Raw genomic sequence first — 25,465 nt, 5'->3', positions numbered from 1 at the left:
ATGAACCAATAAAACATTCTACCATCCCTACACTTCTTAATTGAATGAAATTGTATATAATAATAATAATTCATTACATTTATATAGCGCTTTTCTGCAGCACTCAAAGCGCTTTACATATGAATGGGGGAATCTCCTCAACCACCACCAATACCACATAATAAGTTACACTGTAAAAAGTAATACCTAGGTATTACTTTTTACAGTAAACATGGATTTAGACTTCATATTTCTGAGAGATGAGGGCACAAATTGTTTATTCAATCAATGCGCCCACCCAATTCAGTATGCAGTCTATGCACAAGCACCAGCCTTCTGAACAATGGTAACTACAAAACTCAAAAGAAGAAGAAAGAAACTTTTTTTAAATGTTTTCATTTTTTTAAATGAACATTAAAAACTAACAAGACTTTCTTTTTAGTTAAAAACACATAAAATAGAGTTTAAATTCAAATTATACTCTCCAAATGCAGTCCTGTGCAAAGCATGCTGGGAACTACGAGTCCACTGCCTAGTTAGTTATGTTTAATAATAAATTCACGTAGTTTCAACACAAAATTATTAAGTTAATTTCCTTCTTACAAATTTAAGTGGATTATACATGATAAAATGAAGTTGATCATTGACGTGTTCATTTAGAATTACTCCAATTATTCAAATTTTTATGTTATTTTAACTCATATTTTGATTTAAAATGTTTAAAAAAAAATTGTAACACAGTTTACTCATTTTATTTAATAAATCTACTAAGGCACAAAAACACTTTTTGCAATGTACAGTATTGGTTTAATTTAGTTGAATTTATAGGGGCGGTTTCCCCTACAGGGTTTAGATTAATTCAGGACTAAGCCTTTATGTATGTAAACCTCTTAGTATGCATTAAGTCAAATCAAATAGACTAACCACAGTGAATCTACATTGATTCAGTACAAATAAACATTTTATACAGAATGTGGTATCTGTTTATAAATATGGGGACTATTTTCAGGTGTAATGGCATGCTTATATCAAAACAAGAAGGTATAAAAGTTGTCACTGGGGCAGAACCTTTTCAAAAAGTACACTTTTGTAACTAAAAGGTGCATATTGGTACCTCAAAGGTACTTATCTGTACGAAAATGGCACATATTAGGACCTTTTCAAAAGATACCTGTCAGGATCCTGACAGAATATTGTCTTGTTTTAATGTCTTGTTCATATTGACAGGGTCCTGACATCCCATATACTTGTCTTGTGTCTGTGTGGAGAGTCACATGCCCTGTGTTTATGTTTTGTGTACCTCGTGCTCTCCTGTCTTAAGTCTTGACCCTGCCTCCTCGTTTCCTTGTTAATTATTCATGATTGGTTTATTCCCTTCACCTGTTTTTCATTGTTCCCTAGTTTAGTTTTCCCTATTTAATGCCATTGTGTCTGATGTCTTGTGCTGGTTCCTTGTGTATCCAATGATACCGTGTTGTGTGTGCTTTGCCTGTCTCGTCATGATTATTTTCTAGTTATTATCTTTGTTTGCCCCCTTGAGGGTTTTTTGTTACAATAAATGTCTTTTAGTTACGAGCTGTCTGCGATTGGGTTCTGTCCATCTCCACACCCTGACAGCACCATCCCAGTGACAACTTTTGTACCTTTATTTCGGAGAGTGTGCTGTTTCCAAAAGACCTCATAAGGGTTTTCCCTTGTTTTTCATACTGTATTTCACAGTGCAATGGAGATAATATTTTCTTTGCATGCACTATATACTGTATATGTACTGAAAGTGACAAATAAACTGATTAAGAGAGAGAGTGTGTGAAAGTCCCGTTTTATAGCAAGAAAGCAGGAAGATTGAGAAAGAAAAGAGGCAATGTAGTAAAACTCATAACTTCCTTATGCATGTTGTTGAGATTTGTAAATCTTTAATCTCTACTTGTTAGAACAGTCCAGTGCTTCCTGAAAGGTGTATGGTATGGAGGTCGGCTGTTTCACTTAAAAACCTTTACGATATTTGAAGGACAGTGACAGAGAATTAACATATTAACCGGAAACACTGACATTAGGATCGATGAAAGTTTTCTTGGCACCTAAATGGATGAACTGTCGGAGTGTCTGCATGTGGAAGATCAATTGAAATTAGGACTCGGATTCATACGCACTGTTATTGGGTAAGTACCGAATTCTGTTACTCTTAACATGTTTTTGCTAAACTTTGCCTTTATAGTGGTGGACTTTTAGTATCATTTTACAGAAAGTATGTTATAAAAAAAATGCTTGCTATTTTCAACTCATTGTTGGGTCAAAAGGGTCAAACTCAACCTCATGGGTTGTAATTTAACCTAGGCTGTGTTGTTTCAACCTAAAAAGCTTATTTTAGCAGGTTTTTTTTAACAATTTTAACCTCTGGTTGATTAAAATATAAACTGGGTTAATTTCTAATGACTGGTTTCGTCCCCTTTTGACCCGAAAACAACCCAATAGAGTGTATGTCTCATTTTTAGATTGAAAAATAATTTCTATTTATCAAATCACCATGAATCGAACAGAATTACATGAGATTATTTCTTCTCTGTTTTGTTGTCTCCTTCTTTAACATTTTTAGGGTTCTAGAAGCATTACATGGGAAGTGTTTTGAAACTTCTGTATTTGCTAACATTACCTCATTGAAAACGGCAAGAAATTTCACTTTATAAGCCTATAAGAAGACATCTGAAAAGTAAGAAGGCATATCTTTAATTATGTATGTATGTATGTATGTATATGTACTGTATATATATATATATATAGGCCACCGGCTTTATTGCTTTAGCAAAGTTTTCATGTCCATCCATATTTATTTTTTCACTCTTTTTATTACAATACAACCAGAAAATACAGGAAATATGTACACAAAATTAAAAACTTAATGTCTTCTTCAGGCATCAATCAGTGTTAGGGTGACCCTAAATACTTGACACTTCAGCTTACACTTTTATACAATTTTTAATACTACATACACATTTCCTGTATTTTCTGGTTGTATTCTAATAAAGAGACTGAGAAATAATTATATACTGTATGATCACTATAACATTGCAAAAACAACACATCTAATGGTAGCATGGTGCCCTAAGACTTTTGCACAGTATACACCATGTGTCAATTTATTATATATTATTTGTGTATATCTGGGTGCTTATTAAGTAACTATAAACCCTACATTTTTCAGGCATTTAATGGACAGAGTTTGAAAAGTGACTTTTTTACAATTCTGCTCTGTATCCACATAGAATATCGAAAGATATTTCTAATATATTTCTAATATTAACTGTAGCATTGGGTGACCATTTATGTGTTTTTCACAGTGTCAGAAGTTGAAAACAACAGCAACACAAACTCCACCGACCATCTGCCAAAGGACTACAGATCTGCTCTTTTGGTCATATATGCATTAATATTGCTGGGTGGGACTCTAAATGTTGTACTTACGTCCTGTATGCTACAGTCCCAAAGACGACTCTCTTTCACCAATGTGTCAGTGATCAACCTAATAACCGTGCACTCTTTATTTCTTTTCACGGTGCCGTTTCGTATTTTTTACTATGCTTCTGATACATGGACCCTGGGCCAACCTTTCTGCAAAATTGTCAGTGTTATGATCCATGCTCATATGTATCTTGCATTTATCTTTTATGTCTTCCTTCTTATTGTGCGTTATGTGGAGAACTTTAGTCAGCAGCACTCGCTAAATTTCCACCGCGTTCTTCACGCCACAGTCGCGAGCACAGTTGTCTGGCTTGTCATTTTTGGCATTATGTTCCCCCCAACTATGGTTAAGTATGGACTACAAACATACGGCAACGATTCAACTCAGTGCTTTAATTTTGGTGAGGCTCTTAAAGATTCTGCTGTGAAGATCTTAAACTATCTTATCTGCACAACAGTTTTGCTGGTCTGGAGTGTGCTGTTGTTTTATCAGATTTATTTTCTGCTCTATGTGGGTAAGAAATATGGCACACGTGACCGTCAAGAATTCTGGGTACAAATGAAAAATTCTGTTTTCCTGATGGTAATGTTCTTTTGTTTCGTGCCCTACCAAGTTTTTAGGATCTATTATGTTAGTAAAGACGTGAGTTCTGATTCTGAACTTCAGAATATAAATGAAATATTTCTTGCTTTCACTGCTTTCAGCTGCTTTGATATGATTGTTTTCGCTGGAAGGGATTTATATAAATACATTATGTCAAGGGGATGCATGTATTAAATGTCTACTTTGATGTGTACATTTCTATATTGGTGTAACATGATTAATCGTGGCGGCTGGTCCAAAAAGTTTGGGGGGGGGGGGCGCAAACAAACTCAAAATCAAACTTTTACTGTAGTAATGCAGGACTGTTTATTGCCATTTATCAAGTAACGATGCATCATTACTGCTAAGCTAAAATGCTGAAAATGTTTTTGTTAAAGTCAACTAAAGCATTAAATAAATGTACTATGAATCTGTGAACTTCAAGGTAATCATTCACACATGCACACACACACACATTTTTTTGATGAGGAGCATTGTAAAAATTCTATCATTGTCAATTATTATCCGTCATTTCATGTTTTTATTATCTGTTTTTGTTCACATGTTCATTTCTAATCATGAACTTCCAAGATGAGCATACAAGTTGAAATGTGTTTATTTATTTGTGAAGAAGAGAACAGATACAATAAACATCACATGAAGCAGACGAATGAATGCTTTTTTGCAGTGACAGCGGAGGCAATAAAACATGCTAACTTTGTGCTGAACAGGCAAATATGAACAAATCAAATCACCAAATACCCATGCGAATAAAATAACAAACGTGTAAAAATCTGAATTAAACCTAACTCATGACACTGTATCTAAAACCATCTTGTGAAATAAACGCATGAAAGCAGATTGCAGACCTTTATTGTCATTTGATTTTGTGTCTTTACCTCAGACAGACAGATGTCTTGTTGCTGTTTTACTATTGTTCTGAAGAATGATCTTGCACTTTTCCCCTACACTGTAGTGCTTAATTTCAGCAGCACTGCGCAGACCTATCAGTGTATGACATCAGAGTATCGCGGGAGAGTTTAGAGACAGTGCTGCATTAGATTAACGAACTGCCACCAACTTGACATGACTGCATTATGTAAGTGCAATCTGTCAAAACGGTGTTCACATTTTTCCTTTTTCCTGCTTAAAAAATATATGTTGGCGATTCTTCCTACGGTAAAGTCATGCAGTGTAAAACCCCCTCTCAGCCATTCCATCATGCAGACTGAAACAGCAGCGTCTGAACACTACCCCAGACAGTCATGCAGTGTGAAAACATCTGTGACCCGACTAGTTTGAAAATCATGCAGTTTGAACTCGGCATTAGTCTCATTCACTCGCATGTACATAATTGCTTACGTTGTATGAGTGCCCACTACTGGCAGAACACTTGAAGTGGGTTCAAAGGGAATGCCCTAAACCTGGATCACATGAAAAATGGAGCCTGCAGTGGAGCCCGCCCCTCCATCATTTGAATATGGATATGGTATATAGAGCTGCCTGAAGTGTACATATCAGTAGACTTTGACTGAGGGAGCGAGGGTCTCTCCAACTCCCCTGGTTCACTTGACGGAGTGGAACGCACTTCAAAATGGTGACAGGGATTCCCAGAGGGGAAGTGTTTAGGGAAGTTCACGAGTATGTGTCTAAAACTGGAGTGGAACGCAGCCCTCGGAGTGCACTTTTAAATTCCATTAGCAACAAAGTCAACCAAGTCACAGAATATATAGTTACCGGGATTATCTGAGCTCTCGCTCCACGCAATGCCAGCTAAAACGCGCCACAACATTTTGTGCAGTCTATCACGCATTCAGACTTTAAAACAGCAAACAGGGAGAACAATAAAAGGCATGACTTAAAACGTATCCAGCTAGCCAACTCCATTTGCCATACGTGGTGGGAAAGCACACAGACTGCAATCATTTGACTCCATTGGTCGTTCTGGTCCTAGCTTCTTAATCCTTTATTTATTCTTCAACTTAATGACTTGTAAGTGTGATTTTGTAAGAATAAAGTCATAGTTTCCTTCATCTCGAGATATTTTGCTTGCTTCCACTGATCAGGACTGTAACTATCAGTTGCATGACAATCTGCAACGCGGTTATGAGACTCTGAGAACGATCCAATCACATGAGGTCTAAAACAAAAAAAAGCAATATTGATTTGCTAACAACAAAAGTGGGAGGGTTTGGGGCGCACAGTGGTGCTGCGCCCCAAGGCGGAGCTGAAACAAGCAAATTAGAGTTCAGCATCAAGTCACGTGCTTTTAACAAGTTTACTGATCTAAATACACACTTGTTAGGGTGGTGCCCCAGACACACACAACCAACTCAGTTTAGAATTTTTTTAATAAATGATAACATAACTAAAAGTTAAGTAGTACAAGTAAATTATTTTATTTTGTATAAATTTGCACTATATATTTAACTTTTTGGTAACATGTTAAAGTAGCTTTCCTCTCTCTTTGCCAACTTTAAGGGGGCGGTGCCCCCCCATTGATCAGCCACCACTGATGATTAATATGAATTTTATTAGCTATTACTGCTTTTGTGCATTACAAGTTTTTAATTCTGTTTTGTGTAAAATAATTTTAAAATGTAAAGGTTTTATTGCTGTGCAAAGGAAAACTTTTTTTATTTTTAAGCCGATCAGTATATATATTTTTATTTTAAAATTTGTTATGTGGGATTTCTCTTATTTGTAATTTGTATGTATGAAGATCTTTGCTATTTTTGTTTTTGGTTTGTTTCGTTTTCGAGAATAAAACTGTAAAACCGCCACTGATAATGTCAGCAGTTTATTAAACAGTGTTAAGTGTTGGGCAGTAGTTTCCCATAATCTCACAACTATGAACAGTGCTAACCACAAAGCTGACGACCTCATTACATCTAGTGCAGAGCACAGCTTAACTCTCCAGACAGACAGTCATTTAACGGTCAGATTCTTCCTGATCCCTTTTTTTAAACCCTAGTTAGTGTGCAATGTTGCTGTTATAGCATAAATAATACCTGTAAAATGATACAGCTCAAAGTACACTGTCAGGCGATATATTTTCTTTAACAGAATTCCCCTTTCAAAGCCTACAGCGAATGGCCGGTTTGGACTACAGCACTCTACTTCCTGCTTTAATGACGTCAGTAGAACAGTTTTTTGACTAAACTCCTCCCACAAGAAGACGTCAGTCGCCAGCTAACGGCAAGCTAATCTGCGATCAAATCACAACACACTAAACAAACTACACAATCAGAACTCAATACGTATTTCTGAAGGAGCTTCTAGCGGCCTGTCAATGAATTGCAGTTTAAGTCACTTCCGTATTGGCTTCATCAGAGAGATTGAAAGGTTGCCCCTTGGATAGAATATTATACAGTCTATATGGCGCCCTCAGGGCTCTGGTACAGGTACAGGGCTCTGAGGTGCAGGAGGGCCCGCTTTGGAAGAAGCTTAATTCCCTCAGTCATTAAGTACCTTAACAATAGACATCGCTGAGTGTCATCTATTTTTTTGACATGTGTGTATTGTGATTGTTTATGTTATGTGTGTCAAACAAGTGCAGTGTTGTGAAAAAGAATTTCCCCATTGGGGACAATAAAGTACAAAGTAAGGTCCCCACAATGTATAAAAACATGTGCATGTGTGTGTTGTGTTCTGTCTAGTTCCTCTTGAGTTCACTAACTGTAATACTCAAAGGACATAAAAGAAGTTGAAATAATCTGAATTCAGATCCAGTAGACCTTAAAGTATTTTGCCACCCCCTAGAGGCCACTGGATTTTGAAACTCTTGCATGAGACAGTTATATCCTCAATCAACCTTTTCAAACATTGTGCAACAACTGTTTCCTACTTTCTTACAGGCTTGGTTCAGGCAAACAGAGACCTATTGTCTTTCAGTGCACATTTATTTACACTCTGACTCAAAGAAGTGCTGTTTGGCTTTCTTTTATACCATATGTAAAAAAAAAAACTTTTTCATAACGGATACATCTGACATGGGCACTAAGTTCTTAGTATGTCATTTCTATTTACATTACTGTTGATTACTTGAATAAACATCTGTTGCTGTTTGGACTATGCTTACATCCATAGCTGGTTACAAGAAAAATGACACCCCATCACCAGTGGGACACATGGTGAACCCAGAAGCTTCACAGCCAGTAAATGATGGCCAATTATGTACTGTCAAACCATAAAAACATCATCATGTAAAACCAATCAGAAGCCACAAACTGCAAAACCAACAACCACAGCTGATATGAGCTCTATATGGTCAATTAAAAATGTTTTCGTAAACGTGTAAAAAAAATCCAGTGCTCCATGGCCCAGGCCTGCCATTATTTCACAGCCGTCCCGCCCATGTGAAAAAATTAATAATGTCCTGTGTAATTAGACATTGAGAAACGTACTGCCTCATGAAAAGCGTTACTGTGCTTCTTGTGACTGCAGTTTAACTTCTCTAACTTAGAAGTTTTTTGTTTGGGTTTTCACATTGACAGGATTTTTGCTGTTTAAACAACTGGGGTTGGTTCACTTTCACCAAATTCTTGCTGAATTTGGCACACCACATAACCACATAACCACATGACCTATATATACTGTTTTAGTAGTAAGTGAGTAAAAGAAAGAGCGCACTAAGATTGTGAAAGAGGACAATGTAGTGATGATTTCTGCATGCATGTTGTTGAGATTTGAACATTTTGACTTTTCCACCAGCAAGAAGAGTGCAGAAGTGTTTCCTGAGACCTATGGATGTCGGCTGTTTCACGTAAAAAAATTTACGGTGTTTAAAGGATAGTGCCAGAAAATTAACCTGTTCTGACGGACATACTGACATCATGATCATTGTCATCTGAATGGATGAATGTCTGCATGTGGAGGCTCAATCAAAATTAGGATTCAGTATCTGATTCATATTCACTGTAATCGGGTAAGTAGTGTTTTCTTAACTTATTTGTGCTAAACTTTCCAGCACAAGTTTAATGTTTAGGGTGAAGAGTTTCAATCTCTGAATATACCCATGTCATATTTTCAGATTTAAGTCATTCATCAAACCTTCGTAGTTCGTACTGTAAAAGTTGAACAGAATTAGATTATAATTTTTTCTATCTTATTTTAAAAAAAAAATGTTTAGAAGCATTACAGGAAAAGTGTTTTGAAATGTTTGTATTTGCTAATATTACCTCACTGAAAGGAGTGACACATTTCTTTTAGACGCCTATAAAACAAGGAGCTTCAGCCCTCTTCTTTAACTAGACAGGTAAGACACAACAAGGTATTAGCAATTACTGTAATATCTGAAAAGCAATTGTTTTTCTCTGCACAGATTAACAGTACATATGTATGTTTTTTATCATATACTGCATGTATGTAAATGCCTAAGAAGTAATTTTATTTAATCTTTCACTTTTTCAGACTAAGAAACTTTTATCAGGAAAAGTGAGTTTACTTAAAGTTTCTTTCAATTATAATCTTATAACAAGCAATCACATGTAGAGGTTTAGAAATCCTAACATTGTCTAAGAAGCATGCTGTAATATTAAATGTAGCATTGAATGTTAAGCTTATGCATACATTTCATAAATATCACAATATTGTAAGTTATTTCTGGTTTAAGTAAACCATTATGTGTTTTTTACAGTGCCAGAAGTTGGAAACAATAGCAACACGAGCTCCACAGGACATCTGCCACAAGACTACAGATTTGCTCTTTTGGTCATATATGCATTAATATTGCTGGGTGGGACTTTAAATGTTGTAATTATGTCCTGTATGTTACAGTCCCGAAGACGGCTCTCTTTCACCAATGTGTCAGTGATCAACCTTATACTTGTGCACTCTTTATTTCTTCTCACGGTGCCGTTTCGTATTTTCTACTATGCTTCCAATACCTGGAGCCTGGGCCTACATTTCTGCAAAATTGTCAGTGTTATGATCCATGCTCATATGTATCTTGCATTTATCTTTTATGTCTTACTTCTCATTGTGCGTTACATAGAGCACTCGCGTTCGAAGCGCCTACTAGATTTCCACCGCGTTTTTCACGCCACAGTCGCGAGCGCAGTTGTCTGGCTTGTCATTTTTGGCTCTATGTTCCCCCCAACTATGCTTAAGTATGGACTATCTGCCAGCGATTCAACTCAGTGTTTTCATTTTGGTGAGGCTCTTAAAGATTCTGCTGTGAAGATCTTAAACTATCTTATCTGCACAACAGTTTTGCTTGTCTGGACTGTGCTGCTGTTTTTTCAGATTTATTTTCTGCTCTATGTGGGTAAGAAATATGGCACACGTGACCGTCAAGAATTTTGGGTAGAACTGAAAAATGCTGTTTTTCTGATGGTAATGTTCTTTTGTTTCGTGCCCTACCAAGTTTTTAGGATTTATTATGTTAGTAAAGACGTGAGTTCTGATTCTGAAATTCAGAATAAAAATGAAATATTTCTTGCTTTCACTGCTTTCAGCTGCTTTGATATGATTGTTTTCGCTGGAAGGGATTTATATAAAAATATTATGTCAAAGGGATGCATGCATTAAATGTCTACTCTGACGTGTGAATTTCTATAACCTGATTAAAATTAAGTTTATTAACTACTTAAAGCTGAAAATTATGTCTTGTGTTAAGGTTTCATTGTTTTGCAAAGGAAAACTTTCCTTTATATTTTAAAGCTGTGCTGACATCAGTATACATTTCTTTTACATTTTGTTTAGTGGAATTTATTTGTAATTTGTATGTATGAAGATCTTTGCTATTTTTTGGTTTGTTTTGTTTTCGAGAATAAAACTGTAAAACCGCCACTGATAACATCAGCAGTTTATTAAACAGTGTTAAGTGTTGGGCAGTTTCCCATAATCTCACAATTATGAACAGTGCTAACCACAAAGCTGACAAACTCATAACATCTAGTGCAGAGCACAGCTTAACTCTCAAGACAGACATTCATTTAAATCTTTCAACAAACACTGAAATAAGTACAAACTAGAAAAATACAGTGCATAACAATGTATTACGTGTTCCAGTTTTTATACATTGTGGGATTCCCACAATGATCCTACACTCTAAAAAAAAAACTAAATGCTAAACTAAAAGATCATAATCATAGGGGAACCATTTTTAGTGCTATATAGCACCTGTAAAGTACCTATGATGAACCTTCCACGGGTGATATAGCATATAGCACCAGATATGGTTCTTTTGACTTTAAAAAAAGTACATTTATCCCTCACAGATGTAATTCACACAGCTCAGAGGTGTTTATAATCTTAATGTTCTGCGGGTAATAATCAATGTGATTTTGTTAGAAAAATATCCATATTTTAAACTTTACCAAGAACACGCTCAGGCTCCTTTTTAGCTCAGTCTAGGAGGAGTTCATCATTGGACGGGCACACCTGCAATACTCTGGATCCAGAGATGCCAAAGTGTCCAGCAGGAATCGTTGTGAGGACAGGGAGGAAGTGGAGGGCAGCTGATACAATCCAGCAAGCAGAGACTCGACTGAAGCACAAGGCCACCTTTGGAACAGTGCCGCAAGGCAGAGCCGGACTTGGGAGCCTAATAGCGACCCAATATGACTCGGCCAGTGGAAAGGAGAGACAGAGGCTGATAAAGGGGGAGGTGCGAGCTTCAGTCGAGGAAGAACGAACCAGCAGAACAGTGGCCATGCGGCACCAGAGTGCCTGGATGAAGTGGGGGTAAGCCATGGAGTGAAGTGTTACCTGGAAGGACATCTGGAAGTGGAATCCCCTAGAGGATCAAGTTCTTGATTCAGCGCCTCTATGATGTCCATCCAACCTGTGCACATGGGGAAAAATAGAAACACCTGCATGCCCCCTGTGCTCCAAGATAGAAACATTAAAACACATCCTGAGCAGCTGCTTCAAGGTGTTGGGTAGGGGCCGGTACCGATGGAGGCACGACCAAGTCCTTAAATCCATTGCTGAGGCAATCAGCAAGAGGATTAAGAACTGCCAAGCTACAACCAAAGTGACACCTATAGCTGGTTGCAAGTAAAAGGTAGAGTAAGTTGAACCTTTTGAATTACAGAACCATACCATAAAAACAAAAAGTACCATAAAAACATCATCAAGTGAAACTTATCAGCATCCAGTAGAAATTGCAAAACCAACAACCGCAGCTGATGTGACTTGTTAAAGTTACTGTAAAAGTAACTTTCTAAGCTGTTTGCGTTTAACTCCTGTTTGACACTCTAGGTGGTGATGCAACTCTTTCAAATCTTTTCTTTATAATGGTTAGGTTTAAAATGCATGTAAATTTAGATATATTAAATTAAAGCACTTCAGCTCCCTCAAAAGCACCTGACATCCATTTTCTAATCCTGACTTATAATGGGCCGGGTGCTAATTGCAAGTAAAAACTCTGTGCCTCTTCATCTAACATCCTGCCCAATGCCATTGGAGTGAATGAGCTCTTGTTTCAAAGCGGAAGTACCAGGTCCAGAAATGCTGTCTCTCTTTGTTTCTTTGGCTGCTACTGGCAAAATGGGATTAAAGGTGTTTTCACACAATGCTGCCTTTCACGTGACATCATGCTGACATTTGTGTCTGAATACCTTTGCAGACAAAGGAAGCATCTATCTGAACTAATCAGAAAGTGTCTTTTATCTTAATAATCCTTTAACCCGGCTTCTATCACAAGAGCTATTTACAACGTGTAATGTAATCATGTGCAATACCCAGTGGACCCTATTACGGATACTCCACCACTTCCACAATACACATTACATTCCTTTGCCCATATACATACAAAATACAGATATACAGTATCTATGTACAGCAATAACATTAATCTACCCATGGTTTCTTTACTGACTGGGCCATTACTCACAAAACCTCTATTTCTATTTGGTGGTATAGCATCAGCTCGAAACAAAACTGACTAAAAGAACCCATGATCACTAGATTGCATGTCTTCGAACCATGGGATGGAACTGTATATTTTGCTTTACTTTTGTAGACTCAGCATTGGTATTTGGGGGTATTTGTAGACCACTGTATTACTGTATTATTTTCATTTTTAGGCCTACTGGCATGTAGTGTAAAGAGACCAACCATTACATGTTTTACATAGCCCACAACTTTTACAACACCTTCAATAAATAAATACAAGTGAATTTAGGAGAAGCCTATTAATCTAATCCCATGAACCATTTATATAAGAAAGCGTTTAAGCCAAATGTACCTCTCTCCTAGTGCTTTCTGCTTCTGGCATCCATCCACCTCCCCAAATCCCATTCTTTTCACATTATCAACACTAAATGCTCCGCCGTGGACTGCCTTCCACGTCTCCTATCAGACAGCAAGCCAAATATGTTTTACATTTATCCTGATTAATTGTTATTTCTCTCATAATTGCTAAAGGTGAGGAGTTACTGTGAAACCACTGAAAATCATGCTTGGTTTACATGTCACTCGGTCTCTAATGGAACAACAGGCCTGTGTTATTTTCACACTGACAGCATTTTTGCTATGTAACAAAACATGGCTTTATAGTTTATTCACAACATATTTAAAAAAGGTTTGTTCAATTAACAAACTTCTATAATCATTATAATTTAATAAGTATAATTTCGCAGTGACGTCTACCAATTCTGGAAGGTATTGAACAAATCGTTAAACAATGAGCTAAAAATATATTTCATTTATCATATTTTATATTATTTGTTTGTTTGTTAACACGATGTCAAAATACTTACTCATTTGCACTGAGTATCTTAGCGATGGGGTCCTGCTCAACACGTGGTCAGGGATTATTTTATGATAACGCAAACTGATAACATACCGCTCATCCGGGTCATCTTGACCGGTACTACTTGTCTATTTAATGTATCACTCCGCTGTCTGTTTTCTCACGTCAGGTTTGAATTTGTTACAAATTAGCGAATTAAAAATTCGTTAAAATAATCAAAACAATATTTTGCATCAAATTATGTTACTAAGTTGTTAAGTAGCTTAGTGGAGTCCTGATAACCCTGTCCGGTTTATTTTGCGATAACAAATGGCTGGATGTAGGCGTACTTTATTTCTTTAAAACGCACCTAATGCGCTGCTTTCGCGTGTGTTTTTGTCCTATATGGATTATGGACCTTAATTGTGTATCTGACACTGTCAATCATAAAATGAAAAGAAGCGTTATTTCAAACATGACCGGGAGATGTCGCTGTGGGACGCATCGTCATTACTGCAGCAAGGTGTTTGGATGGGGATGGTCCAGCAGGGAAGAGGAGGAGAGAGAGGGAGAGCGAGAAGGAGAGCCAGGCGCTGCTGCTGCTGCTGCTGTATCTGTGGCTACCCACCGCAGTTTTCCTGTCTGGGATACCCAGCGGATGCTATTCCTTCCTCACCACACCAGCATCTCGAATCGAATGTCTGCTTTCAATGCCAGTCGTTGGGAATGATTTCCGTGTGTCACTCTCTCTGAATTCTCGACATTGATCGGGGAGGGGAAGCGAGAAGAGCGTTGTTCCTCTGGACGTTATTCGGTAAGCGCAATGTCATTCCAGTTGCATTTCCAGCTGTCACATTCTCCGCCCTCCTGCCGCGATATCTGCCACGAAATGGCTCGAAACAGTTGCGACCATTCCGGTGCATGCACACGCACACGGTTACAATATATTTATTAGCATGTTCTTGTGTTTAGGGCATTTTTAATGCATTTGATGCACGTATCCGTCGGGCTGTGAATCGCAAGCTGGGAACCGAAAATGGAAACCATTAGAGCATCATTCTCCATCCGAGTCGGATGGGGAGGGGGAGCGCGCGCACAGAAAACCTATTACTTCCCTATTGACCTAAATTTCAATGATGTATTTATAAGATTACCCCAGTACACGGACACGACGACAGACCGCTGGTTCTTTGTCTTGTTTTACACCATGTTGTCGTCAGTCGGTAATAAAAAGCCAACTGTCAATGGCTTTGGTTGGATGTGAAGCGCCGTACCTATTCATTTTCTCTCCATTCATTTTGAATATCTTGGTTTGCTGGCTGGTGTAACGTTAGCCTCATCGTTCCCTAGTGATACGACTTCAAGATATATTTGCATGATATTTGGCTGTTAATAGAGTTGGAGAAATTGGATTGTTTGTAGTACATTATTTAAATACATATCAATGGTGATGAATAAAGCATCTTTGTTTAGACAAATGAGATATGGAGATGGGAGGGTTGTGTTTGGATAGACCGGCTGCATCTCATTGCACATGCATGTGTGAGGACGTGAAGTCTTGTAGTAATACATATAAAGTCTATCTTATAATACCTGTCACAGTCTTGTTTATCTTAACAAAAACGTAGATTTATGCATGGAGAGTTCATAAAAGAATAAATACTGTAGATTTATTTGTCCCTAAAATTTGAAATTATTATTCACAATGATTTAACTGTTACATTATTATTCACATATTTGCAGTTACTTTCTCTTTTACACTATTTGTTTTGCAGTAAATCGAGTTGTAGTGCAAGGGTTTGATTTACTGGTGCATTAAGTAAAAATATCAATTTTCTGCTGCAAAAATCATGAAAGATATAATGCAACTGAGAAAGAGAGATTGCATGGAAGAGTATTGATTGTTTAGGGGATCGGACATGCTCAAGTTGAACATAAATTATACATTGCATATGAAATTTTTGCTTATGCAAAAAGCTTCAGATCTGGCCCTGGTATTCAACAGGCACTGACAACACATTTGATGCAACCACAGTAAGTGTGAGCTCTCCTGATGCAACAGTGCATGACTGTAAAAATATTGAATGCATTCTGTTTTTAGCCTTCTTGCTTTTATAAGGATGTATACGATTTAGCAGATTGTGACAGATTGTATTTGAAGAACCAAGTAATGTTCACTGCAGTAAAATTAAAAACGTATAAAATATTAATCATTTAAATGTTCATTGCTCATAATATGCAGATACTGGTATGACCTGAATTTCTCCATCAATTGTCCTGCAAGTGCAGGATAATGGACAGGTAATCGATAGCTTGAACCTGGCGTGAAAGAAATCAAAATGGGCAAAAGCAGAGGGCTTGTATTATTATTAATTATTAAAATGGTGCACTCGCGGCACATGGAGTACATTAGCACTGGCAATAGGCGTTTTACCAATAATTCGTTATCCCTTGTCTTTATACAAGCCACTCTATTTTAGTCATTGTTTGCCTATACAGTAGTTGATATTTATACACCACCTAACAGGTAAGCAGCAGTTTATACTTGTAGAGGTCAGTTCTGTTTTGTTTTCACAAATATTTTACCAACCAACCAACCATTGTATTGAGGTTGTACTGGGAAACAAAGCATACTCATTTTGTTCCTCAGCATTCTGCCCAGAAGAAAGTAATAGACCTATTGATAAACATCACACTTGGCTCCAGCCACTTGATATGGACTGACTCAGTCTTTTTTTCTGATAATGAAGATAAAGCTGGTGATGACACAGACGCTTGCCATTGTTGTCATCTGAGCTGACACTCACAGCAGATATGTAGTAATGGCTGTCACACAGGAGGAAATGAGAGTGCAGTTTTATAAGTTTTTTTTATTATTTTCATGATTGCTCCTAAAAACGAGCTGTCCAAGCTTGATGTGTACTTACCCTGCCAATATTATTTCACATGCATGTAAAAAATTATGTCAACTTTACACCTCCTTTAAGAAAAACTAATCTCCAGCTAACCTAGATAATGGTGATGTCTCACAATGGCCCCAGGCCCCAAGCAATCCTTATTGATGACCCTCGAGATGATGTGTGCATGCTTATTATAATTTACCTAATATTTGAGGATTACATTAACATAAATAGATTGTATTGTTTGGAATACCACACAGGCGTGATGTCTTATTATGTTTGAGAGCCATCCCTCCCCTGCACTGCCTCGTACACAGATCAAGTGCTTGAGTGAGCGGTCTTTCCTTGACTTCATTTAGCCAGCGTACCATGGAAACATCTTATATGCACATGACCAATGCACCAGGGAAGTGCCTTGCTTACACTCACACTGTCAGTGCTCCAGAAAAGACTTGATAGAAGCACATATACATTCTTACCTGACTGGCTGCATTATACACAGACCTGAAGTCAGAAAAGACAAGCTGTGCTCACTGAGCATTTGCACTTATGATTAAAGAATCCACTGACACATGAAATATGAAATATGAGAGACAGCGGGGCCCTTGGCATCTATTTTTAGATTTGCAAACCGAAAAGAATTTTAAATGAAGGTTAGCGCGTTTTTTGGTCCTCAAATGCAGTTATGCTTTTGGTTAAAGAATGATTTAATGTTTCCAACCTGAGCATTTAGTAAAAGTGAAATCATTTGGGTTGAATATGTGAGATTGTAATATTTGAATACCTTTAAATGATCAATATTTGTCAGTTTATTTGCAGATGTTGACATTTTCTCTCACAATGAAGCAAATTATGTGTAAATTTGGTGTTAATATGCCAAATGCTATAAGCTAGTATAGCTAAGACACATCATGTTTTTGCTTTTGCATACACCTTTATTAAATGTCATTCTATTATTATGTAAGCAATACGAGTGGCTGTGCTGTATTGTGGAATAAGTCATCATTGCTGAAGGGCGTTGTTTGGCACGACACACACCACTGGCGTCTCATGCCTTATTTGCTTTTATAAAATGTTTACCACACAATACAAATATTAAAGCAACAATATGTTTCACTGCAACTTTCATGAACGTAAATCACTAAATGCCTTCCTTCCGCTGGAAAAAATAGTCCCTGATTCACTGTGAACAGCAACAGAATGTTTTACATATGTTTACGTTGCTAAGGGTGGTTGCTAAGGGAGCGCAGTGATACACAGAATTGAAACGTCACAATTGTGAAGCCACCAGCCCGCCATATTGGTATGGCCAAACATTCTATTAAATCAATGGATAAAACATAATTTTACTAGTCTCTGTTTTTATATCTGAAGTTACCCTGTACATTATTACAATGCAAGCGTCCTAAGCATGTACATTAGTGATGGTCGTTTTCGAAGCACTGCTTCATGAGGCTACGAAACATTTACGAATCTTTTGTTTCGAATCAGTGGTTCGGAGCTTGTTTCAAACTGGCCCAAGTCACGTGATTTTAGCAAACGAGGCTTTAGTACGTCATAACTGTTTCGAAACGTTTCGAAAATCCGATGGTTCACCACTAGGGGGAGTTGATCACATGACCAGTGTCTAATATGTTTAGGTGAACTCGGGTCAGTTTTATTATGAAAGTTCACAAAACATTTATCCTTCTGCATAATAACACTACCATTTTGTCTACTTTTTGTTTATAGACAGATTTAATGACAAAAATGTGCATAATTAAAAGGGTAGTTAGTTTTGATGATTTGTTTGCCCTAAATAAAACTAAAAACACATAATAGACTTTTAACTATGTCTTAATTAAGTTAAATAATTTTTTTTAACATATTTTAATACAAATCTTGCTATTATTTTGTTTAAAAAAGTGTAAAATGTTTGGACATATCTGCTTTTACACTATTTTGACCAGCAGGGGTCGCCAGCGTGTGTGGTGTTTCGAACTGCTTCGAAAAACTGAATCAATTTTCCAAGCAATTTGTTCAATTGATTCGAAGCTTCGACAAGCTTCATTTCTCCCATCATTAATGTACATAGTTATTTACTGAAAGTTGTATCAGCAGACAGCAGACAGATCGCAGCATATTTAGTAGGGGTGGGAATCGCTTGGACCCTCATTAATCGATTCAGAATCGATTCTTAGGGTCCCGATTCGATTCAGAATCGATTCTTGACGTACTAATTTGCATATCTGTGACGTCATTACGTCGCATTTGCTTTCAAAGCCAGGTTAATGTTTGCGCTTTTGCTAGTCTCTGAACTGTCATATACTGTACTTTAATGCAACTAGGGATAAATAATGTCATTCTTATATACATACATGTGTTGTTTCTGTTGTAAGACATTAAAACCAGTAAAAATATTAATTTAACGTGACATATTAATTCTATATGTTAACCGGCATTAACTTCCACGAACGTTAAGCGTCTAATCATCATCATTATACACAGTGATTGGCAGTATTACTGTATTTATCTAATGCAGCGCACCCAGCGACTGAATAACAAACTATGTGCATATTTTTACAGAAGTATATTCATGTTATATCTAAACAGTCTGCGGATGGTTTAGGGCAGGGGTGTACAATACGTCGATCGCAAAGGCAATGCCGGTAGATCGCAAAACTGCTGCTCCACGCGCAAAATTGTCATTATGGTCTTTTGGAGTAATTGTGAAACATGCGGGTCTTTTTGAGTTGCTGCGCCTTTCTTCTCAAATGTGTTTTGCCATGCCACTGCAGCTCAGTCGTCTTTAACTTCCAAATGGATGCGCATTCTTGCCTCACGCAGTTCCTGTTTCACACGCACGGTGTGTGTGAGCGAGCAAACGAGAGGGAGAGAGAGGCAGCGTAGCGCTGATTTGTATGCTTCTAATACTGTTTGTTTCACTAAACCGCATCTCCGCTATTTTAAGGAGTACTCGACATGTACTCAAGGATTTTTTTTTAAAACTCCTCAAAAAGAATAGAGTAATGGTGACAGCCCTAAATTCAATGTAGAGATATATGCAGTATAGTCCTACAAGCATTTAAAGTGTTCTTTCTCTTCTGCTCTTGTAAGCTCGGCTATGCGCTCTTGCAGGGCGCGCTCTCTTAAGTTGTCCGTGTGCATCACCCAGTTGAGTTCCGCCTTTTGGTTCTGATCACGTGACGTTATTTTGTAAACTAACATTTAAGAATCGATTCTTGACATTTGTGAATCGATTCAGAATCGGCCCACGTCCGAATCGCGATTCATCTAAGAATCGATTTTTTTGCCCACCCCTAATATTTAGTAGGGATGCGCCGATACCACTTTTTTGGAATACGAGTACGAGTACGAGTACTTGCATTTCAGTACTTGCCGATACCGATACTGAGTACTTAATAAAAAACATGATTCAAATTTACAGGTAACAGCTTTAGTCATATAATTTAACAAAAAAACAAGTGACTAGTTTGTCCAGTTTGTTGTAAATTCTGCCTCTTTGGACAACACAAGAGGCATTAACCCCTTACACGCCACTCAAACATAGACATTTCTCAGACCGTGGTATCGATCCCTGGTATCGGGGGACTTTTAACGAGTACGAGTACTTTAGAAAATGTGGTATCGAGGCCGATACCCGATACCAGTATCGGTATCGATGCATCCCTAATATTTAGTATTAATAACAAACATGCTCATTCTGAAATCTAAATAAATAATCATGCTTTGTACCGTATGTGCATGCAATAAGTAGCTGGTTTTGTAATTATGTTATCTTTTTAAGTTACCTGTCCTAAACGTATTCTGAGAAATAATGCTGACCCTGTAGCTTACTGTCAAAAAACTTTATTTATACCCGTGTCATTAACAGAATGCAGTGTGACTGATACGCTGTAAACCGGGTGAATTTATATCATGATTTTGAATGTAAGTCAATGACGCCCTCTGCCGGTTGGGCTTACCAAGATAACTGTGCTGGCTTCACCTCACGCTGTTACGTTAAGCGTAGATGCGCAATCCAGTCATTTATCTACACCTTATTCTTGACGTAAATGCGGGGGCCGCAATTTTTGAGCTCATATGGGTAAAACTTCCGGTGAGCCACTACAGCTAAGGGTAGTCCAATTGCGAGGTCTGCCTTTTGACTGGCATTTTAATGCTTATTATGAAATCCAGGAAGACAGGCATAACTTGTGCAGTTAGGGGTTGCCATAATAGCTGATACAAATGCAGTTAATCTTTAAAAAACATTTGTTTTAACAATAATACACGCACAAGAACTAAATGTGTATGTGGTGCACGTGCATCTATTAACTGCATCCACACATCCATCCAGTAAAACATTTCATAGAAACTGACAGTGAACAATAAATACAATAATTATTCAAAAACAACATATTATGCTGATAAAAATATGCTGAATGAGAATGAGAAGCATAAGTTATTGCTGCTGTCGGATCGTGTGAAGCTTGATGTGTCGCCATAAAAACTCAAACAAGTAGATTAAAAATTGCCGTTTAAAAAAAATCACAGCAGGGACAGTTGTGACATTTTAAAGCATCACCTGAAAAGGTTAAAAACAAGAAGTCTCTGTATATTCTATGTAAAGTTTTACTCGACTGACTGTCCCACTGTAGAGATACGTCTTTGTGCTTTTATATTTGCGCACTGAAGACCCGTCACCCTCGAGGAAGAACATGAAACGATTGAATATGAATATATCTTCATATGATGTATCAGGACACTTCTTAATTCCATCCTTACACTGGCTCATACATGAAATTACGGCCGTAATCATCATGGAAAACGTTGGTTCCGGTTTAGTCACACCATGGGGCGTAGGAATAGTGTGGATAGATCAGTGGTTTTATCATTAATATAACACAGCTATCGACCAATCAGAATAAAGGACTGGAACTAAGCGTTTTATACATTTCATTATTAATGTACCATATAGGCCTACTAGTAAACCAAAATATTGATTTGATCTTGTGGAACCCCAGAAGCATGCACATTTTAATTAAAATATAATAGTTTTCTCTAATGTTCATGCATCATGTTTGCTACAGATGATGTCTACTTCTAATTTTCAATTTAGTGTGTAGCGTATTGCAGTTGTGATTAGGAATGAGAAGAACAGCTAAATCTCTCGTCTAATGAAAAGGAGGGTTGTGTTCTTGATGATTTGGGTTCTGTCTGTTTGTTCTGCTATTCTCTCACCAGCAGGGGGCCTCTTTGGCACCGCTCAGTGGCCAATTATAGTGAGTCCCACTATGTAGGTGAATATATTATCTTAATAAACACTGAGTGTTGTGTGGTCTGAAATTAGCTGTACATAAACAAACAAAGCAAATGGCTGATGCGGCACATTGAAAATATTCCTGTTATAGAGGTGACTCTCTGAGTGTTCATTTAAACATTACAGGCAAAGTTCACCCAAAAATCAATTTTGTCATCATTTTCTCATCCTCATGTTTATCAAAAAGTATATTTTGATAAATGATGGTAAGCATGCAGCTGATTGTACCCATTGACTTCCATAGTGGGAAAAACAAATACAAGTGAATTCAATGGGTACCGTCAACTCTGTGCTTCCCATCATTCATCAAAATATCTTCTTCCTCATTTATCACAATACTTCCATAATATTTGTTTTACTACTATGGAAGTCAGTGGTTACAATCAGCTTACCATCATTTATCAAAAATCTTCTTTTGTGGTTATAAGAAAACAGAAATTAATACAGGTTTAGAACAACATGAAGATGAAAGAGTTTTCATTTTTGGGTGAACTATCCCTTTAAGTTCTTTATATAAGTAACAGTGTATGTATGGATTGTATTGACTATACATATGAAAGTAATGAAAGTCTTCCAAAACCATTTTTGTTTTGAGTAGAAAGATGGTATAAAAAGTAAGAGAGGATATTTGAAAGACATGTGGGTTGTTCTGTATGCTGCTATATAGACAACAGCTTATTAAATTGCCACTGTACAAAAATATTTGACTGCTCAATGCTGCAATTGAAGGCATAAAACTAATCAGGAACAAACCTTAACTATATCTACCCAAAATATTAAACAGCTTTAATAAAAATATGCTAAAAGTTGCTCTTCTTTATAAAAGTCCAATCTGCATTCATTTTGTACAAAACTCATTGATTTGAAAAGTGCTGTGTCCCAGTGTTCGAATTATGTCAAAGCTTATGGGGGTCCCCTAGCTAAGCCCCACCCCCCGGTCAAGCTCCACCCCCCTCATTATAGGGTCGCTGTGATTTCACAACGTAAGATGTGATCGTCCTTGATCAACAATCATCTGATCCTGGTTTTAATCAAAGAAACCCCAAATTGCCCTTAAATCAAACTCTAAAAAAAGTTTACCCCTCAAATTAGTGTGAAACACTGGCAAGGGCAGAACTTTTAAACAGAATAGGGGTGAAATAGGGTGGACTCATTCTTAAATTACATAATTTTACTATATAGTAGTGGTTAAATGGATGATTACATTGCGTTTTTTGAGTCATAGATTGAATAATTTTCGGATCAGCAAAACTGGAAATTATGAGCATATAAAAATAGAAAAGAACAAAGATACAAATAAAACAAGATCTAACAGTAGTATTTAGGTACATAAATATAATCAAATGAATAATAACACTGTCTTCTTCACTGTATAAATTACATATAATTAATCTTTTTAAAGATACATAATTTTAAAGATAGTTATCATGCCACCAGGTTGAAGGTTGCTGTCCCCAGCACTCACAGCAGCCCCATTCACGTAATTTGCGGGTGGTTTACGTCCCCACCGCTTTATGAACAAGTTGATTGTGCCCCAACTTCCGACCACGGAGTAATTCTTGCGTTCATAATCATAATTAGGGTCCATATTCATTTAAAACGCATGGACAACGCATGACGCGCCGCCGCCTTCTGCTTTTCAAAGCGGTCGCCTGTGAACACGAGTTTTGTTTTAGACGCGTCTATTTGAGTGCACTTGCTGCACGTTTAGATTTAAAATAAACTTGAGCGCAACTTGATACCTTGATAAAAGCTAAATGTAAATGTAAAAAAAGGTAAAAATCTACCGGTAAGTTATATATGTAACAATGATTAATCTATTAATAGTTATTCTTCATCTATTTCATGCAAACGCTAGGTGAAAAAATATAGGGGAAAACATTTGTTCCTTTTCAGCAGTTGATAACTTGATAAAAGGTAAATGTCGTATTTTTTATATCTACCGGTAAGTTATATTTTTAACAATGATTAATCTATTAATAGTTATTCTTCATCTATTTCATGCAAAACTCTAGGGGACAAAATAAAGGGGAAAACATTTGATCCTTTTCAGCAGTTTTTGAATAAGTTTAATTGAATAATATTAAAATACCTTATGGTAGGGCTGCATTATTATGGCAAAATCATAACTGTTTTTAGACTATTTGCATTGAATTGGAAACGATATTTTTGGAAAATATATTAATTGCAAGGCTGCAAAGACTAGTGCACTGAGGATTTAATTATATTATTTTAATATAGTCAGTGGTGAACTAAAGTGGGCCGGTCTAAGACATGAAACTCCAGGGCTGAAAATGAGTCCCACTTCGGCCCTGCATGTTACATTTTTCCAAGGTTTAAAAAAAACACATGCAAAAGATACTTTCTACAAATAATTATTTATTTCTGAAAGATGCGTAGTTGAGCGATATGCTAAGTATAAAAGAGACTATCATTTATTATCATCTTCTGCTTTCCTAATAAAATATTTTGTGTGACTGGGTTGACCAGCCGTCAGTCTGAGTGATAGCTTTGCCACTGTTATGAAATAATTGTTTGAGAAGATTTTTTTAAAAAACCCTTAAACCTAAAGATTACTAAAGATTCTTACCGCAACTGAGGTAAAAAATACTCCACACGCAGATAGAGACATTAACTCGTCTGTCAATTCCTCCAGAAAACAGCATAAGGCGCACTTGCGAGTTTCTTTATTTCGGACAGAAGTCATTTGAATTATTTTATTGCGAAATTGGGACAAATAATGGACAGTATCGCTTTGTGACACGCAAAATTAGGATTTTAAATTTATGTAGTATTTTAATTTTAATAAAAACCAGGGGACCCCCCTAATTTATATTTTTGTGCTTTATGGGGGGTCCCTTAAGGCTTATAGGAGGTCCGGGACCCCCCCAGACCCCCTTCAATTCGAACACTGCTGTGTCCCAGATTGGCCAGCTAATCTGTACGTTGTGATTGGCCTGAATACCTCTGACATCAGCCGGAAATACGACGCTCCTTACCATGTTTGAAAGATTCACAATTAAATGCTAACAGGAGTTAATTTACAGGCTGAGTCTGAAGCGTGAGGAATTATGATAATGTCTTGTAAGGTCTTGTCTACGTCACCAATCCCAGGAAGGAAACTGTTGCCTACAATCCATGTGTTTGTTGTAGTCCAAGAAAACAGATTTACGTTGGAGACGATAATTTGCGTCATTGTTTACTTTGGGGTATTAACCTTTTGCATATTATTAACATGTAGGGGAGAGCGGGGCTTAACCTTACGCTTTTTGGTTTTGGCTCAATCATTAAAAAAATATTTGAGTTTGATTGATTATATTTTTACACAAGCAGCACACACATCTCTGCTACAAATGACCATTTGAAGTTTGTTTCTATTACTTACCATTCTTGGACAATTACACCAATAGATTCAAACTTTCCCCATTATAGGTGGGGTCAATTGTAACAGGCAGGGGGTTAGTTGTAACACTTGCTAAAAATTTGCAGGCAAATATTTTAATACTATTTTGTCTATATACTTGAAGTATAATATAATTCACAGTATAATAGACAGGTATCCA

At 37.0% G+C, this 25,465-nt stretch overlaps 3 protein-coding genes across 6 annotated transcripts in view; all 3 read left to right on the top strand.

Annotated features, from left to right (window-relative positions):
• The first annotated feature begins 2,078 nt into the window (after window positions 1-2,078).
• On the top strand, window positions 2,079-4,411 carry LOC135764604 (probable G-protein coupled receptor 141). The gene is made up of 3 exons (XM_065275403.2): window positions 2,079-2,138; window positions 2,573-2,686; window positions 3,315-4,411. Coding segments are annotated over exons 2-3 (900 nt in total). The 5' UTR covers window positions 2,079-2,138; window positions 2,573-2,685; the 3' UTR covers window positions 4,214-4,411.
• A 1,047-nt stretch (window positions 4,412-5,458) lies between these two features.
• LOC135766912 (probable G-protein coupled receptor 141) lies at window positions 5,459-10,602 on the top strand. Its single transcript, XM_065276416.1, has 2 exons — window positions 5,459-5,507; window positions 9,657-10,602. The coding sequence occupies exons 1-2, from the start codon at window positions 5,459-5,461 to the stop codon at window positions 10,547-10,549; spliced, it is 942 nt and encodes a 313-aa protein (XP_065132488.1). The 3' UTR covers window positions 10,550-10,602.
• A 3,667-nt stretch (window positions 10,603-14,269) lies between these two features.
• The window catches only part of ctnnd2b (catenin (cadherin-associated protein), delta 2b), a 116,910-nt gene continuing 105,714 nt past the window's right edge, over window positions 14,270-25,465 (top strand). For all 4 annotated transcript variants that reach the window (XM_065276463.1, XM_065276462.1, XM_065276461.1 and 1 more), the window contains exon 1: window positions 14,270-14,514. The gene's annotated coding sequence lies outside the window, so the exon portion shown is untranslated. The remainder of the gene's footprint in view (window positions 14,515-25,465) is intronic.

The sequence above is a fragment of the Paramisgurnus dabryanus genome, chromosome 6, assembly GCF_030506205.2.
Source record: "Paramisgurnus dabryanus chromosome 6, PD_genome_1.1, whole genome shotgun sequence".
Taxonomy (NCBI): Eukaryota; Metazoa; Chordata; class Actinopteri; order Cypriniformes; family Cobitidae; genus Paramisgurnus; species Paramisgurnus dabryanus.
This window is presented reverse-complemented; position numbering and strand designations above follow the sequence as displayed.